Source organism: Cololabis saira, chromosome 8 (genome assembly GCF_033807715.1).
Source record: "Cololabis saira isolate AMF1-May2022 chromosome 8, fColSai1.1, whole genome shotgun sequence".
NCBI lineage: Eukaryota > Metazoa > Chordata > Actinopteri > Beloniformes > Belonidae > Cololabis > Cololabis saira.
In genome coordinates, this window is record NC_084594.1 from 15,074,017 (window position 1) to 15,093,418 (window position 19,402).

General features: G+C 38.2%; 1 protein-coding gene across 2 annotated transcripts; it reads right to left on the reverse strand.

The window, feature by feature from the left end:
- Positions 1–189: 189 nt before the first annotated feature.
- On the reverse strand, positions 190–18,919 carry LOC133448393 (immunoglobulin-like and fibronectin type III domain-containing protein 1). Of its 2 annotated transcripts, XM_061726865.1 has the most exons (24): positions 18,820–18,919; positions 16,321–16,409; positions 15,122–15,244; positions 14,428–14,567; positions 13,706–13,805; positions 13,371–13,449; positions 13,093–13,285; positions 12,829–12,942; positions 12,389–12,557; positions 11,927–12,199; positions 11,489–11,740; positions 11,214–11,276; positions 6,237–6,296; positions 5,988–6,112; positions 5,212–5,353; positions 4,841–5,134; positions 4,399–4,701; positions 3,951–4,130; positions 3,692–3,820; positions 3,520–3,599; positions 3,143–3,335; positions 1,781–2,077; positions 532–858; positions 190–444 (listed from the first exon to the last, which is right to left on the reverse strand). In XM_061726865.1, exons 2-24 carry the CDS (start codon positions 16,364–16,366, stop codon positions 440–442), a joined length of 3,687 nt encoding a protein of 1,228 aa, XP_061582849.1. In that variant the 5' UTR covers positions 16,367–16,409; positions 18,820–18,919; the 3' UTR covers positions 190–439. The 2 variants fall into 2 exon arrangements, with proteins under 2 accessions (XP_061582849.1, XP_061582850.1); XM_061726866.1 differs by lacking the exon at positions 11,214–11,276.
- Positions 18,920–19,402: the final 483 nt, after the last annotated feature.

The window sequence follows — 19,402 nt, forward strand, 5'->3', positions numbered from 1 at the left end:
TACTTCAAAGCTGGGCTGTTTCTGGAGATGCAATGCAAATACACTCAGGATGCACAGGCTTATACAGTGTGCTGTTTGCTGCTGGAAACACAAGATAAATCTAATACGATAATGATGTTTCATTGTATTATGATAGTGAAGAGGATGCTTTTAATAGAAATATATTTCACTGACAAAAAGAAGGAAACAGACATTTTGTTGATTTATTGAAGTTGTTGGAAGAGAAAATGACATCGTTTGTGATTTTGCACAGCCTGTGCAGTTTCTGATGGCAGGAAACAGTTTCAAATCAGGTTAATTTCAAATACATAACGCACACGGTTTAGACCTTTTCATTAGCACAAAATATTCTCTGTGATATCACTTGAGTGTTATGTAGCACATTCCTCTTCTGTACTCCATACCCCAAGGGGACGCTTGATCAAAGCTTTCTTGCATTTTAATCTGTGGGGGGAAGAGAAGTCATTGTAAGAATAAACAATGCCTACAAAACTCAAATAAACAAATGTCAACTCTTATATGAAAGATTACCTCTGACAGTAAGTTTAGTGGAACATTCTGCTTTGCCAAAAGCATTCACGGCAACAACCTTGTATGCACCGCTGTCCTCTGCTCGGACTCTGAGAATATATATAGAGCAGATGCCGCCAGAGTTTGTGATGTAGTAGTTATTGTCTGAGTTGATGCAGACGTCGTTCAGGTACCAGGACACAGTAGGGGCGGGACATCCTCGGACAGCACATGTCATGTAGACCTGGTAACCTTTAGGTTGTGTGTGGACTTTCAAAGGGACCAAGATGGACGGAGGCTTCTCCAAGCTAATTCCCTTTGAAGTACGGTCAAACTGAGCTATTGAACCTTAAAAACAAAAATGTACAGAAACAATACTTGGTTGGTATTTAAAGTCACAACATTATGAAGTTGATAAAGATACAACTGTGTGCAGCAGTTTACACTAGATATACTGTATCTCAATATTTGTATACTGATCGTTACTATTAGATTTTAAAAACTCAGATACCTTGTGAAATTAAATTACATATTTAAATATGTAATTTTTTTCTTTTTTTTCTATTTAGGTACAGTATATTTAGGTATTCTTGATGTGACTTGAGTTTGTAATTTCATGAGAAACAATTGAACAATGAAAGAGAGATTTGAGGGATTTTGATGGAGGAGCCCAATCTAATTTACAAATGCTAATAGGCATGTGGTGAAGTAGCTCTAACAATAAAGTAAGCTATTTAAGAAGTAATCTGAACATGTATATTTGTCACTAACACTACTGTAGCTGTAGCCAACTGTTACACAGGGTCCCTGATGTGAAAAGACCTTGTTTGGGTGTTTGAGCAGACGAGTTATTCTGCTTGTAAAAATGGCAACAATCGTTGGATTCAATTTTTCTTACACCGTTGCCTCTCTCACTCCATCAAACTGTTCTACACAGCTCTCTCTCTCCTGTTGATTCGTTTTTATTGCTCTGAATACATCACCTTGTTCTTTGCTGTGATTGGTCGTAGCGCTAATCAAGGCAGTTTGATAAGCAAAAGTTGGTGCCACCTCTTGGATCAGGAGGCCGTATAAGTTTTTTTCAGACCCTACATCTTCCTAGATGTGGCTTTGATCTATCAGTCTCACCTACTGTACCATACTGTCATTTCCCAGGATATATAGCATTTGCACAATTAAAATGCAAACAAACTGGATCCATCCACTAATTTACAGTATAACTTGTTCATAATTTACATAATTAATGTAATGGCATATTTAAGTTCTTCACCTTTGCAGCTGTTGAAGCCCCATGGAGGTGATTGAGATGGCTCTGATTGACCCACGTCATTCTTGGCATAGATACAGAAATGATACTGTATCCCAGGAAGGATGTTGGTGACCGTGTACGTGTTAGTGAAGAGACGATCTGCCACGGTCCTCCAGACTCGCATGTTTGAATCGTTTTGAGAAAGCACATAGTATAAGCGGTCATCGAGCTCTTCGTCTGGAGAGGGACCCCATGATATCACCAACTTATCATGGACTGTTTGCACAAGCTCCACTGGACCTGGCGACTTGGGTTCATCTAAGAAAAAATATGGTAGGCAACAGATCACAGTATGGTACAGCAAACGTATATCCTGTGTCGTGGGGAACAATTGTCATGCATTTAATTTGTAAGTCAGCTGCTTTGGTTAAATAATGACTATTACTACAGTATATGCCACACAGTAGAAATATAATGAAATGCTAAGAGATTTGTCTTTAAGTTGTCAAAATGGGTGTTAACGTCTGTCTTTCTACAATTGCTGTTCCCTTGCTCGAGTAGTACAATAGTGGAAATTAGGGCTGGGCGATATATCGAGATTTTAATATATATCGATATATTTTCAAACACAATATGGTATGAGACAATATCGTTTATATCGATTTAAAAAAAAAACATTATTATTTTTTTTTTTTATTTTTTTTTTAATGATTTTGATATAGCTTATTTTGTGACAAATTGACTTGAATGTTTTATTTGAGATTTGCACAAATGTTTTGTTATTTGCACAACTGTCAACCTCAGTGGAAAAGTCTGCCTGTTACTGTCTACATTGTATTAATTGCACAGTGTATTTTAATTTAATTGTTATGCAGTAAAGGGATATTTGTTTTATTTTATTCAAGAAGCATTTTTATTCTATATATGCAGGCAGTTTATTTTTATTTCATTTGTTTTATACATTTTGATATTGTGCAGACCTCTGTTAATAAAGGATCCTGTGTGACATTTGGCACAAGGATTTGTATTAAAACTGACTGTTTTTTTTAAGGGTTTGCCTCAGAAAAAAATGAAGCTAACAGAGATGCTATGCTATAATGCTTTGGGGGAAACCCCAATTAAGGCACAGAAAAAAATATCGAGATATTTATCGAGTATCGCCATTTAGCTAGAAAATATCGAGATATGACTTTTGGTCCATATCGCCCAGCCCTAGTGGAAATGAATCCCTCATTTAAAACCAAAGGACAATCAAACTTATGTGTATGTATTGTTTGCCAACAATAGTTGTCACTCGCAATGAACAGAAATATTTTTGTCTTTTAGATTTTAGATGTTTTAGTCGTTATTTCTTGTGCTAATCGTATTGTAAATTCTACTTACCTGTGACTCTAACCTCCACATCAAATGAGGCTTCTCCCACAGAGTTTTTGGCTTTAATGGTGTATATTGCTGAATCTGAGCGCTTTGAAGAAGTAAGAACAAGCTGAGACATTCCCTCTGTATTGATCACATTAATCCATGGGGATATTGGCTTGTCATCCTTCAGCCAAGTGATCTGAGGTGGAGGTTCAGCCTGGAGATATAAATAGCAGTTAAATGAAGCAAAGGGTGAGGCAACTGCTGCCTTTTCTCTCTTCAGTAATCTCACGGAAGAGCATGAAGGTTGGATATGAAGGTAAACTATGAAATGCAGAAAAAAAATTAACAGTTCGGCCAAACAGACTCTGCATACATACCTGACTTTAGTTAATTCATACCTCAAAGCAAATGTTTACACGAGCAGAATTTCCTGCTCTGACAACAATGAAGTCCTCTGGGTCCTTGAAACGAGGCCTCACTAGGTAGAAAACATGTCATTCAAACAGAAATAAACACTACTATATAGGGTTGTTGAGTTATTAATATTCAGTCATGAAAGTTATTACTCACTGTTGGGATTCTTTGCACACACCATTGCAGATGGGGGACTTGGATCTCCTGATCCAGATTTATTGATTGCTGAAACTCTGAACTCATACTCTGCTCCCTCAATAACATCTTTAGTTATGTATTTCACATCTGAAAATGAAAATAAGAGCAATGTGGAAGTGAGTAAAATGAGAGTAAAATGAGACGAGCAGACAGCAATTTAAAAGGCTCAAATTGTCCTTAAATCAAAATGTAATGTAAGGTTCTCGTTATGGCAAACCTTTAATGGGTTCATTTATTTCATTCAGGGCAGTCCACTGATTTGTGTCCTTCTTTCGTTTCTCAACTTGGTAACCAATGATTGGCTCACCTCTGTCATCGACCGGAGGAGTCCAGGTCAAATTGATACAGGTTTTTGAGGTACTCACAATTTTAGGTGCTCCAGGTGGTCCAGATAGGACTAAAATATAAACAAAATCAATAAATGAAAGGAAATGTTAAGAATAGACTGTACATATTAATGTCCGCCTGGCCTTTTTCTTCTACTAAGTGCTTTTTTACAGCAGTGATGAAAAAGGTCGATCTGCAGCGACTAAACCATCCCAGAGATAAGTGATCAGCAGCAATCCCAAAACTCATCCAGAGACTTTCATTTATTACAACCTGAGGGAGATGAATAACAAATTTGCTGAGAAATGCTAAATGAGACATCATTTTTTTATACTTACTCAATATACCAGCCATAATGTCGTCGGCTGTTTCCAGGGAGTCGCTGATGCCCTCGGGGTTTTCTGCATAGACGCGATACTTGTATTTCTTTCCATGAGTCACATTTCTGTCTCTGAAGGAGGTCTTGTCTGCTGAGATATCCCCAACCCTGGACCACGGACCCTGTCCCGCTTGCTGCCGTTCTATAATGTAGCTGGTTACGGCAGAGCCACCGTCGTCTTTGGGAGGGTTCCATTTAATCTCAATGACTGAGGAGGTGGTTTCAACAGTTTCCACTGGACCCTCTGGTGGACCTGGTCGATCTAGAAAAGCATGATATTGAATTATTTATGGTAAATTTTGTATGTGAATTAGAACTTCATATTTTGACTCTGCTTTTATTTTTTTCTTTTACATCCCTGCTGTCATAAGTGTTCTTTGCTTGTTTGTTTTTTCATATACCAAGAACAATAAGCCGAGATGAAGCCTCCACAGCACCAAAGGGGTTTTTAAGTGTTATCTTTATTTCCCCTGCGTCTGTCCGCAGGCAATCCCTGAGCAGCAGCCGGCTGTGATTGGGCTCCCTCACAATCTTAACTCCTCCCCCATCATTGAGCTCCATCCCATCCTTAAACCAGCTGATCGTCAGAGAGTCTTGAGGTGGAAAGGGAAGCTTGAAAGCAGCGTTCTGGCCCACCCTGACTATCACAGGCCTTGAGAATGCGTGAAGGTCATCTTCGCTGAGTTGAGGTACGTCTGTGAAATGCAAAGAATAAATCACTCAACAACATTTAAACTTTGTGTCATTTACTGTATTATAATTTTGATGTTACCTCCAACTTTCATTTTTCCTTGTGTACTCAGTTCCTCTGAGGTAAATTTGTACAGTCCAGAGTGTTCATCTCTGCAGCTTTGAATTTCCAGTTTGTGAGAAGTTCCATCTTTGCTTATTTTGATCCCAGCACCTGAGTTTAACTTAAACGGCAAATTAAAAAAACAAAATCAATCAGAATTTAGTATGAGCTTTTTATTGAGTAAATTAAAACAAAGTGTGGAGACACAGCAATTGCTGTATGTAGCTACCTGTATTTGAAAATAGAAACTAGTGGTAAAACTTTAAGCAGACACAAAAATCTTTGTTTTCTTACTCAACACACATTGGTATGTTTAATTATGGTGTGTGTGTGTTGGGATATTTGGTAATTCAAGCTGTTATTTAAATGTTTAAAGCTATCCAGGTTATTTTGGTGTTGAAACCTACAGGCTCTTAATGAAACACCAAACTGCTGTCAAATAAGAATAAAAGCTCTCGTTGTGCTACCTCAAACCGCCAGAATCTGGGAAAAAATAGCACTTCTGCAAATACAACCTTATTTTTTGGGATAGGAACAGAGTAATATTATTCAGTTGAATAGAAACATTAAAAAAAAACAATGCAGTTGTTGCATAATGTCAAATTATATTTAATTCATTTTTTAGCATCCAAGATAGTTCTAGCATAGATGGACAATACATTAACGTGTTAAAGAATGCTTAAATAAAAGAGAACAAATATTTCTTCAGTATTAGATGGAGATACTGTATGAGGATGTCTTGAAATGTATTTTACCTGATCACCATCTTTGAACCAGGTTCCATCAGAGTCCTTATTCATCTTCACTTCCAACTCTGCTGGCTTTCCATGAACGACGTAAATATCAGATAGTCCTTTCTCAATACTATGTTCAGAGCCCACTGTAAAAATATACAGCCAATGTGTTAAATGGATGTTAAGTTTATTTGTATATCTTATACACATACTGTATATACTACTGATTCTTCTTCAGCAGTAAGTACTGAATCAGGGATACGGTTTTACCTGTAGCGCCTGCAGGTGGCTGAAGCCTTTCATCACCTCCCTCATTCCCAGTTGACTGGCCTGCAGACAACAACAGTGAATAATTGAAACTTTTATTAGCAAATTATCCTCATGTGCTTCGCTGCTTTATTATTTGGCCCTACTACTTCCTGCATCTTCGTCTGCTGATGCCTGCCTAAATTATGCATTTTGTTTCTTTGAAAAAGTATTTTCCTACTGAGAAAAGAAGATGCTAACCCCATTTGAAATCAATAGCAGTGGTTTTCTCCTCAAACTGGTCGTGCAACCTGAAGTTACATTTCTCAAACTGGGCTTCGTCCTGAACCGCGTCCATATTAGCTTTTCAATCCTATGTTCCAAAATAGAAAAATATTAAACAAATCAAGACTGTTCTTTCTTTAACCAAGTGCTTATATGTGTTTAAAGGAAAGCTGTTATTATTTAAGTCATTGGATGTTTAGTTTTCTGTCAACAGTCATGGCTTCTGGAGCTTGAAAAACCTTTTTGTTTTTCCTCTTTCCTTTACTTGTATTTGAATATAAGGATAAACTAGGACTAGATGTAAAGTCACATGTGCTGTAAGTTGATACTGAAGTCTGTTACCGAGGCCATGCACACAGTTTGGATCGTAGATTTTGTTATGCTGCTATTACTGATTGTTGCTTTGATAGTTCGGCTACAAGCTGTAGATTCTCACAGAGAAACAGTTCTCAGTAGTTCGATTCCATGGAATCGTTAACCCGTCTGCCTTATGATTCCGTTAACGGTTCTGCCGACGTCTGATGCATTTGCGTGATGACGTCATGTACACGCTTCATATTTGGGCTATGAAAGTTTTCAACATGGTGTGGAGGCAGAAACGCACCAAAGTTTGGTTATATTTAATGAAAAAGGACAATACTCGGGCCGGGTGCAACCATGGACTGTTTATAACAATGGACGAAGGAGCATTCGGTCATGTGACCCATTGGTTTCTGAAGACCAGCTTTGAAGCCCGTTTTCCTCTGCACAGAGCGCAGCCATGTCACTCAGCAAGCCCTCGGGAACCGGCCCACTGCACATCAGTCATAGTTACAGTAGCTTTGCTCACAGCTCCTTCAGCCGATCCCGAAATGTCTGCCGATCTGCCCTCAGACCTTTACTGCGGGATTCACCGTTTGATATATTGAGTCGATGGTGAAATAAAAAACAACCGTCTTGTTTACCCGACACTGGGTTCGTACAAACATATAGTTGCTTTGCAAACGGCGGTAGCATGGCGATTACAGTTAGGAAGTGATAACGGGTAGAGATTGGCTGAGCCGACTGCCAAACAATCATATTAGAAATATATTTAATGCTGTGATATAAACTCCTGGCGTGGTACAAACCAATCCCAGCAGTTTTTGAACCAGGCTGTAAATATGATTTTCTACTTTAAAGTGGGACATTTTAACATGGGAGTCAGTGGAGATTGACTCCCTTTTGGCAGCAGCCCCCTATAGGTCAGCCGAGGAACTGCAGCAAACCGTGGTCCTGCATGAGCATCAATGCAGAAGTGACGTGGTTGGGGCTTGGTTGCAACAGGTTCAGAGCTTTGATCACATCAAAGGGGAGAAATACCTCCAACACTTTGAAACATTTTCTGCATAAAAACTGTCCAAAGTCCAAAAGTTGATCATTGCGATTTATGCAAGGTTGCTGTTTGTCAGCTTAAGCTGATTTGATTTAGATTAAGTTGAGTGCAAGATATTAGTGCGTACTTGACATTAAATTGTTAATGCAAACAGTCATTTGTACTGTATATAAATGGATGAGAATCGATAAGAGAATTGATAATGAACCAAATCAATAAGCGATATCGACAATGGAACCGGAATCAGTCAATTCTTAACAATTCCCATTGCTACCTATTTGTAAAATATGCTTATTTTGGTTGCTTTAGCTAATTATCCTTCTCAAAATACAGTGATAAAATAAATGTAGACTATATTAACTTCATGTTTAAATTCACATTTAGCCCTCATGCATTTATATTTGCAATTTTCATCAAATGAGCAGAATTTCTTTTTCTTTAAATTTTCAGTAAAATTATATAGAGATGTGTCAGAGTTTTGGTTTTTGCTTTGTTCCTATTTTATTTTGAAAGTCTGTGTCCTTGTCTTTAGTTATAGTTTGACTTCCCTTGTTCCCATGTCCACTGATTGCACCTGTCTCTCATCAGTCCTTTGAGTATATATATTGTCTTGTCTTTCCCTTCCTGCCTGCTGGTCTATACTGTTTGTTTCCCTGGCTGTAGTTATCCCTGAGGGCTGTTTCACAAAAGTAGGATTCAGAAATCCAGGATAAGAGATTCAGGCTTGACATAGCGTCATCAATTCATCCTAACTCCTGACCTTACTGCCAGGTGTAAGTAATCCAGGTAAATGCGCGTCCACAGATTTCTTCAAAAGATCATGAGATCGCTCACAGACTTCACTGATTCTACAACAGATAAATTACTTCTCACCATATGGGCAACATGTTTTGATGGAGGCTTATGAAGAAACGAAGCACATAGTAAAGAAAGGAAACACTGTCGCTATTATAAAGGAGCAACAAAGGGCATGGCAAACTGTAGTGGATTGGCTGAATGCATACATTTTGCTCAAATTAACAACTTTAAACGTATAAATGAACAGTGGAAGTCTATAATGTAATGTGTGAATCTGACAGTAGATCAACTTAATGTTGCTCTTTTTTTTTTGTTGCACATCTTATTTATGTTTATACAGTACGAACATGATTGAACCAAAGAGGACTTGGTCAAGATTAAATATAAGAACATTTTGCAGACTGATAATTATCTGGAAAAATGATGACTGCAATGTACAAATGACTTGCGCTGACTCAGAAGGTGCCTGCTTACAGATTTTATCCCCGTATTTATTTTGGCCATTAAAAAAAGGCTCATGTGTCTGGCACAGGGGGCGTCCAACCGTCCCCAGAATTCGTGGAAGAGCTCACACTTGATATAAATAAAGGGAGGCCTGTTTTAGAAGGGATCCGGGGTGGGGGGGGCACTGACTGTCCGACCCATAGAAACTGCCCCCTTCATACATGGTACATCATTCCACTACTGAATATGCAACATAATCACATTTCTGTAGTATGATGTATGGACTGATGTCTTGCAGTATCTGGAAACCCGTTATCTCTTTTGGAGCTCCCAGAGGCTATCATTAATCCGGTGAATATTATTCACAGGCATATAAGCTATTGACACCTGTCCACAGTAGGTTAATGAGGTTGGTTAATGGTGCAGTGATGGATTTTGGGAACCAGTAGTCTGCACAGGGAGCGGATGGCATCCCCAGAAAAGCCGTACCGCTCATTAAGGTAATTGTTGGGAAAAGCCTCCCTCTGAAAGCCCTTCTCAATACAAGTGCTTCATCATTGACTGCTTTATTCAAATGTGGGCACCCCATTGTGAAGGACGACACATGTTACTACTTATGCAACTTATGGTTTGAGTTGATTGGCAACACATTTGCTTCTTTATCAGTCATTTCTCTAATCCCCTCAACACATGCGGTAGTCTATTAAAGACCTTTCTTTTTTTTTTTTACCTTGTCTGCACACATATTAATGGTTGATACCCTGCCGGTAAAGGCATATATATGTGCGCCACAGACTAAACACATTAGTTTCTGATTGGCATGACCGCTGACTGAACTGATGAAGCACTGGGTTTAACTAAACCTGACTGTTATGGCGCTTTTGCACTAGTCCCGCCTCCGCCCGGCTCGGCGTGGCTTGTCGCGGCTCCACCCGTCCTTGTCCTCTTTTGTTTTTCCACAGCCAGGTGAGAAGTGGGCAGGTTGGGGTGAAGCTGCTGTGACATACTCGATTGCGCAACACCTTTGTTTGTGTCGGCGCAGATGAGAAATCAGCTGGAGCCGCGAGCGGCTGAGAAAAAAACAGCCCGTCTACATCCCTTTTTTAATTTTCTCGACAGCCACCAGGTTTATGAACATCTGCACCTCAGAGTTGGATCACCAAACAGACGTTTGTGCTATATAATAAAATCGCCGCGAGTCGCCTCGCGCTGACTCCCGCTTCCTGATTCAAACGTCTGACGGCCCCGCCCCTCGACCAATCAGGGGCCTGTAGTTTGATGACGGCCCCGCCCCCCGACCAATCGGTGGCGAGGAGGGTGGTGACCTCAGAAATAGTCCCGGCTCAGCCCGGTTAGAACCTCGCCAGAATGGTTAGAGAAAATGTATCGGCTTGGAGCGACTCTACCCTCCTCAGCCCCTAGTGAAAAAGCGCAAAACGGGGCCGTGGCGGGTAGAACCGGGGTGAAGCGGGACTAGTGCAAAAGGGCCATTAGCCTGGTCTGGAGCAGGCTAGTTGCACAGGATATGTTGCCACGGTAATTTATGAGTTACTGCTTTTTTGTGAGACCTAATGGATGCTTAATTCAGCCGGGATATCTGGAAAATCCCGGCTTAATCTGCTATCTTGGTTTTGTGAAACAGCTCTATGGTTCGTCAAGGTCTGCTTTATTTTGGTTTCCTGTTTGTTAGCCCTTTTGTTTAAATAAAGGACTTTTTTGTTTGCGTTCCTACCATTCTCCTCTCCTGCGTTTTGAGTCCTCCTCACTCAAGACCCTGACAAGATGCACAGGAATTAAGAAAACTTTTAAATGTCTTTAAGGTTGTGTAGACACCCAGATGCTGAACTCATAAACTCACGTATTGACAATCAGATCAGACAAAACGTTCACTAAAAAGATCACCTGATATTTCTTTCTTCTTTCTGCTTAATTAGAAACAATGGGAGTCTTTAAATCTTTACAGGCTTTGACACGATACAAAATTAATCTTAACTGTTCTTGTTACCTCAGCATGGCTTTAAAAACATGCTTTTATCAAAGTAAAGTATATATGAAAAAATTAGCGCACTTCAAACAATTCTAGGAAACTTTTGAAGGCAGCTAGTATGAAGGATTTTTACCACCGTTGGCCACCTCCACAACCGGCAGGTCCGAAGCCACTGCGGCAGGTTTGTTCACCTTTCCTATCAATAATAACAGTTGATCAGAATAATTTTTACATAAAAATAGTGCAACATGGAATTCATGTTTTGTTTCTTTAAATCACTGACCTATGAAATAAATAAATAAAAAAAAACAACAATTAATAACCCAAGTAAAGACAAAGTCATAACTCAGTCACTTCATTTCTCAGTTTAGCATCCTCCTTCATAAACTCTGTGTGTGGCTTTCTTACTTGGTTCAGAGGTTTCCGTTGCTTTGGGTTCAGTCTTTCCTGGAGTCGTGCTGTGTGCAGGTGCTGGAGGGGAATCAGTCGGAGGTGCAGCTGCTGCAACCTCTTGAGCTGCTTTATTCTGTTCTCGTTCCTCTCTCACCTTTTCTAATTTAGCTTGCTGCTCTTGGGCAATTTTATTCAAATCCATCCCAGATCCTCCTGCTCTTGTTGTTTTCCGTGCTGACTTTTTGCCCTTTTGTGCATCTTTATCAGCTGAATTAGAAGAAGGGGGGGGGGCAAAATAATGGAAATTTTCATTGAGGTATAAATATTATGACTGAAAAGCAATAAAAGAAGGGGGAAAGAGGAGTCATCTTTTCTTCTTTCAGTCATACTTCATTATCATTTAATTACATCAATTAATATTATCTTTAAGCCTCTCAACAGAGGATGTCTTACCTTCAACAATAAGCCATGCATTGCAAGATTTGATCCCTGCACAGGCAGAGTAAATTCCTTTGTCTACAACCATGCAGTCTTTGACCACCAGACGGTGAATGAGCTTGTCTTCCGACACTTCGATGTCATATTTCTCCGATTGTTCCAGTGGCGTATTCTTGCCAAACCACAAAATCTTTGAAAATGGGTTTGATAAAACGCACTCAAACACAGCATCTTCTCGCTCCACGGCCTTCACTTCCTGAAGTTTCACTAAGAAATCTACCATGGGGACTAGGAGAAGAAAAAAAACATCAAGAAAACAAACAACTTATAAGAACTATTTTGTTACATTTATGTACAGTATACGATGATAAAAACATGTGGGTTTGATTATTTTAATCTGGGCTCTGTTATGTAATGCATTTAATACATTTTCCTTTATATTTTCTTGTGTCATAAGTGAAATGTGAAAATTCTTACTTTTAAAGTCAGTGGAAAATACATTGACATCATCTACATCCACCTGGTAAAGCCCCGCATCGTCTGGACAGAGGTCCCTCAAACTGAATATATACTTTCTGCCTACTCGTTTAAGGCTGTGTCTCATCTTATCTCCCAACTCTTTGGTATAAGGAATCATTTCTCCATCCTGCAGGGTAAATATAACACGTTTTAAAACATTTACTCAATTCATGTAGAAATGTAACATAATAAGGAGGAGAAATGGGTCTCAGTTGAATTAGAAGGAAATCATTGTAGTCTTTATTCCAAATATTTCCAGACAGGAACCTAGGCTGTGCAAACACTTTGCATATCATATGAAAATAAGATGCACATTTTGGACGGATTGTAATTAAAGTTTTTCTGGACATTTCTTTTAAAAATCTCCTGCAGAATAGGGATATTATTTTGCCATTTACCTTGTATAAGTATATGGAGCGGCTTTGTTCAATGAGATCCATGTCAATCTCAAACGATGCAGTGCCATCTGCATTGACCTGAATGTGTTTGAGGTTGGAAATTTCTCTAACAAACTGGAAAAGAAAAAAGTTTAAATGAATATAAGAAAAGCTAAAGATGGTTATTTTAAATTATATGTCTAAAATTGCCCGCTGTATGTACAGTTGACATCATGTCTGATGGAAACACAAAATATTATTCTGAAAATATCACCAATCACCCACCGCTGCTTGTTCTTCTTCCCTTTCTTTCTTCACTTCATTGAGTTTCTTGAGCATCCAACGGAAATTGGTAACGCCAAACTCTGTACATATTCTCTCGTAGTCTTTTTTATCGGCACTGATTAAAAGCTCCCAAAATTTAGGATCCACCTCTCCTTCTTTCCTGGCAGGCTCCTCAGATTTTGGTTTGACCTTACTGGAAATTTGAATGTAGTGCAGTCAGTTAAAAGGTTGTGTAAATCTATAGGAACACATGACTAAAACTAGTTGTTCAAGTTCACCTTTTCCTTTTCAGAACAGAGTGAAAATCCTTTTCCGTGGTTACTTGCTGCTGCTGGGCTTTCTCCTTCTTGTAACCAACTGGAAATGGAAAAGAACATGCTTGCATTATTAATGAAATTATGTATCTTAAGGAGACAACAAGAAGAACTATCGAATGATAATTTCTTTAATTAATTCCAGATTCTGATACAAGTGTTTAGATCCAGATTATTTTATGGATGGATCTGTACAAAAAAAGGACTAAGCATGCAGATTCAATTATAAGCAAGACTGTAACTGTAATCGTCAACCTCATTCCCCCCATCATATTGAAGGAAACAGAAATGGTCCTTACCTTCAATAACATTCAAAACAACTGTGACAGTGGCTTGTCCATACTCATTTGAGGCAAAACATTTGTAGGTATCTGCTTGATCTGGTTTAACATTAGGCATCTGGAAAATACACAAGACATGCTGAAGAAAATGGAACGTTTAAAGACTATCTTTGCAATTTTTTTCACATTTGTTTACCTTTTCCTGGTCTTCTGTAAGTTTGGTGTTGTGTGGATATAATTGCTGTACTTCACTAAAGATTTAAAGACTCCCATTTTTCTCTTCGCTTTGATAATTATCTAGTTTTATTGGGAGCTATGACTGAAACAAATGTTTTATACAAGAATGCTCGAGCTATAATATTATGACCTCGTGTTCATTCAATTCTTATGAAATAGATATCAACACCTAGGAAGTTATTTAGTCAGATCTGGCAAGAACGGCCATAGAAACTCCACGATTAACTTGGAATCAAATGTCAACATCACAGTGACGTTACAAAACATATTTTTGTGCTACTACTGATCAACACTTTAAGTGTGCCACTCTCATGATCATTGAAAGGAACAGGCAAGGAAAAATAATCATTCCCAAGGCAAATGTCCTGGAAATAATCAGATATCTTCTCCCGTTCTTTCTCTAGATTATCTTAGTCTGTTAGTTATACTATTCTGCTTCATTACATCTGCATGCTGGTGTATAGTATTGCTGTTATTTGATAGTCCTGTAGCCCCCCCTTTACCTCAAATGTATGCTCATTGCTGTGCGGATCATATTTGGTCTGGTATCTGGATGTATCGGACACATCGCCATTGTTTCTGTTCCATGTTACTGCCGGCTGTGGATCACCAGTAACAATTGCTTTAAAGAAAGCAAATTTTCCTGTTTAAAGATGAGAATAACATACAAAAGGAAAAAAAAACAAGTCAGAGAAGCAGAAAAAAGTATATACATGTATATGCATTAATGTGCTGTTTTTTTCTTCTTGGGTTCTTTTGCGACACAATGATTTTCTCTTTAAATGGGCTAAATAGTTCATTAAAAACACACCCTTTTTTCAACTGAATAAGGTTAATTAGCTTAATGCAGTAATTTAATGATCATTTGCAGGGGTATGAAGAAATCTGTCCAGGTTGTTTTAGGATATTCTTATTAAAGTAATTAAAAAAAAAGCAACAAATTTGCTTTCTTACTTCTGCTGGTTAGATCCGTTACATCTTGAAGGCATTCAGGAAAACATAAGACCGTTGCTTTCTGTTTAATCACTCATCACTGAGCTTTAACAGTACCAAATGAGTTTTCCTTTACTATGTTCAATTCAGACAGATACAGGTTTAATGGCCTTGGGGTTCTTTCCATCTTCTTGGAATATTTTTTTCACACATGCTAATCAACAGTCTTTTTATTCAAATTAGTGCTATGCTGTAAATTATTACCCTCCTGGATGGTCAAGGCAATTGGCTTTCGTGTGAAGTCTGGATGGCTCTTCCCCTCAGGTAGCGTCTCAATAAACTGCATAATCATCACCCCGGGGACGCTGGATTTTTTCTTGATCCCCACTGTTAGCATTTGAAAATGAAATGTCACAAACAATACATCTGAACCTTAAAAACAAGGAATAAGATGAAAAGCACAACGGTGATCACATCCAACCTTTACAATCTGCTGCAAACCCATTCTAATATCTGACATATTAGAATCATAAGTATAATTTTACTGAGATATTAATTCCTTGCTTCAGACTTTGGTGTAGAGTGCATTATAACATACTTTTAATTATTGGATGAATCCATCCCTAGTGATATCCCTGCATATTGTATGTATTTTCATACAGTAAATTAACAGATCCGTTCCTTAAAAGTTCTCCCAATACTTTCTCGTGTAGTTCAGAGAAAAAGAGAGTTGGAGGCTTTTCTGTCTTTCCCCAGTACCCTGTATACCGCTGCAAGTCCAGATCATTTTAAGTTAATACATTTAAAATAACACATTTGTAACAGCAACAGTAAATGAATATGTGCAAATGGAAATATGATTATTCTTCTGGTACATGGGCACATTCAGTGCAGTGTGTTCATTATACCCTTATTAACAGCCAATTATCATTCAAAAAAATATAGGCAATCACAGGCGAAAGGCAGGGGAACACCCTGGACAAGCCTCCAGTCTATCGCAAGGCCCAGTTCAGTTATTAATCAGCTAAATCTGCCTGAAAGCCCCATTTTGTTTGTTCTGACTCTTTCTTATAAATATTTTTTTCTTTGTCAGTGAGTTCCAATTTAATTGCTTCCATTTCAGAAATAGTTTTACATTATTCTGGGACTTGTACCCTGTAGCTCTGTGAGTTTCCCCGCCATGGCAAGGCAAGACCCTCTGGAAGATGACCTGACGATGTGAAACAGCTGATCTCTTAAAACATAAAACCTTTGGAGATAGAATTTCCCTCTAGAATGATGATATCCACTATTCTCATTCCAAGGTGCTTTCAGTTTTATCCCTGTGCTTAAATTACACATTTTAAATAATCTTTACTGTTTGCTGTAAATTCTTGGGATGTTTTGAAGTCCAACGAGTTTGATAGTTGATTTTCTTAATTTATTTCTTTAGAAAACTACAAAAATCACATTTTCAAGCTTACCTTGGCCAGCGCCACTCCCATCTGTCACTTTCGATCTTTTAAACATCTTGGTTCTTTAAGTCCTGAAGAATGCAGCAATTTCACACCAGCTGTAACAGAAGGTGAAGGAGTTCTGCGTACAGTCATTACAGTTCTTATGTCTGTTAAACTTGCAATTATTGTCTCATTTTCTCATGTAAATTACAACATAAATTATTTATAGGAATTGTTTTTAGCTGTTGTATTGAAATTACTCAGCAGTCGTGGGTTTGAGCTTTAGTAAAAGTCTCTGTTGGATTGTAAGATGTGTGTATATGTACTCATCCATAACTATTTATGTTGTGATATCACTTGGCTTATATATGATTTTGAACATTGTCACCAGCCAGTACATTGGTTAAGTCTGAATTAGAAATTGGGAGACATTTTTCATGAAATCTGAATCTGGTTATGTTCTTCTGTTGAGTTTGTCGGAGTGCAGTTGAGAAACAGAAATTTCTGCTCTGGATAACAAGACTGGTCAGAAATGTAGCTACTGTAATGCCTGTGCTGCGTTTATTGTGTCAGGAAACACAGTACATCATAAAATCTATCTTTTCTGACAGCAGCATATGGGGGCGACCGGTGCGCAACTGAAATAGCAAACCAACCTTAAGTTGTAAAGCTTTTTATATCTTATGTAGAGCAGGCAGAGACTAAAATATTTAACAGCCAAAACAACCCATGACCACCTCATGTACCTCTCTTTAATGCTCTGTGCTGTTACCTAGGAAAGTAGGAACACTCAACTGAAGGTTTATTTGACACATGCGTGACCAGTCCTCTACTGTATTTATCGTAAACTGAGTAAAGGCAGATGACCGTCTAGGGTTTCTGTGGTTCATGGCGACTGGAACGAGTAAACCACATGGTCATATGATAGGTCACATGTCGCCTAAAACAGTGAATGGCCCATCTCCAACATCTTCATATGCCAATAAATCACGATTGACATTATGACCGACTCGTTCTACGGTGAAACATGCCTGGTATTCCAGTTTCATCCTGATCACATGATCTGATGTGAGATTACAAAAACATAAGGATGGATATTTACTGCTGTCACTAATGTCTTTGACTTGTTTATTAATGTAGCAGCCTTTACATTTCTTCATGTTTTAAAGGTTATGAGTATATTATAATAGAAAAGAGTAAAATAAAGTATGTTGAAGCTATACTTGGGTAAACAGGAGAAGGATACAGGTATCACTGCCCGACTGAGTTTGCCCATCGTTGAGAACTTGTATGTTCTAAGTTCTGGTTATAAACGGTTTGCATTTTTGTTACGTACCTATATTTATTTAAGTATTTTCAATTACTTTCAGTTACCATTTAATATAAAACCAAGTCTCAAGCCTATAATATTTATTAAAAGTTATTTCCTGTTAAAGGACAATTTTTCCATTCCACAGTTGCCCAGTGCTTGCTCGGGACGGAGGATTGTATCATAGTAGGTTTTAACGCAGCTGATGATTTCCTTATCAACGTAATACACATTATTGCTATTTTATTGGCTTTGTATTAATTGAACTAATTTTGAATGAGTTGAAGTGTATTGTTGAAATACCTTGAGATGACATTTGTCGCGATTTGGTTCTATATAAATAAAGCTAAATTAAACTGAACTCAATATTAATGCCAAGGGTCTTTTATATGTTTTTATTCATTTTTTCTATTTTTAAAGAGAGCTCTCATAGCCCACTATATACGCGGACCCTGATCTCACCAGCTGCTGCTTTGACCGGCGATGGTCACAGCAGGTGACCACGTTCTCAAACTGGGTATCATTAAAATGATGGAGAGACACTGCCACTGAGCAACTTCAGAAAACATGTGGTCATGTGCAGAGCTGACCCCAATGTAAGAACGCCAGGTTTGGTTTTACAGGATTACACTGTGATTTTCATAGTTTGTACATTTCAGAAGCCGTAAAATTACAAAAAACATGTGAATAGATGAAGCAGAGCACCAGTAGAAGGAGGAGGGAGTTCCTTAATCCATGTTTTTGTTGTTTTGTTTTTTTTCTAATATGTCTATTTGTCAAAAAATCATATAAAACATTACATGGTCTGAAAGCTCATAGACTAACATAGGATGAATTATATAATTATTATTTGTGTGTGTATGTATATATATATATATATATATATATATATATATATATATATATATATATATATATACTGAAAGAGATCAATTTGCCAACTTTCAAGAAATATATTTCATCTTCTGACTAAACAAAAACTAGTGATCATTCACAAGAATGTGACTCAGTGACTCATGACAAGCAAGCCATACTGCACACATTTGATCAATTTTAAAAGCAGGGACAACGCTGTGTTCATAGGAAAAAGTTTTCCACATCAAGTGAGTGCTAAAGTAGCTTTGGAGAATATGTTAAGAGTCAGGATTGAGTATTACAGACAGCAGCCACCTCGGAATACTTGCAGTACCTGCTTGTAAAATGAATGATGGACTTACCTCACTCCTCTTGGGATCACGTCAGTGTAGCTGCGTCCCAGTCTGATATGAGCGTTGCCCTCCTGCTGTACAGGCTATAACATCCTTATAGGACTGGTGATGACTCTGTAACAAGTTCTAGCCTTGTCACACATAATTCACACCAAGAAAGGGAATTGGTTTTTTCATTTTGTCATAAATCACAACCTCTTGAAAGTCAAAGAGGGAAACTCGAGTAGGGCAAACATAACTGTCGTTTCTTGTTCACAACGTCGCAACCTTTCACATAAAATGTTTGAATAGAACAATTTTTTCTTTGATTTGAAAAAAAAAATATTTAAAATTCCCTACAACTAGTGTATTATTTACAATATTTACACTGTTCATTTTAATTTAGTGGGTGTAGGTCCTGCTCCTCTTTTCCTGGCATTGCTGATATAATCTGAGATACTGAAATCCATACCACCTCGTGATAGTTTGTCTTCGTGAATTTTGCCTGGCAGACATCAGCTGAAGAATATGGCAACGTTCCCGTGGTGGCAAAACGGGACCAAATCATAACCCATCCCTCGACAGTTGGTATCAGGTGTCCGTTTCCTTCAAT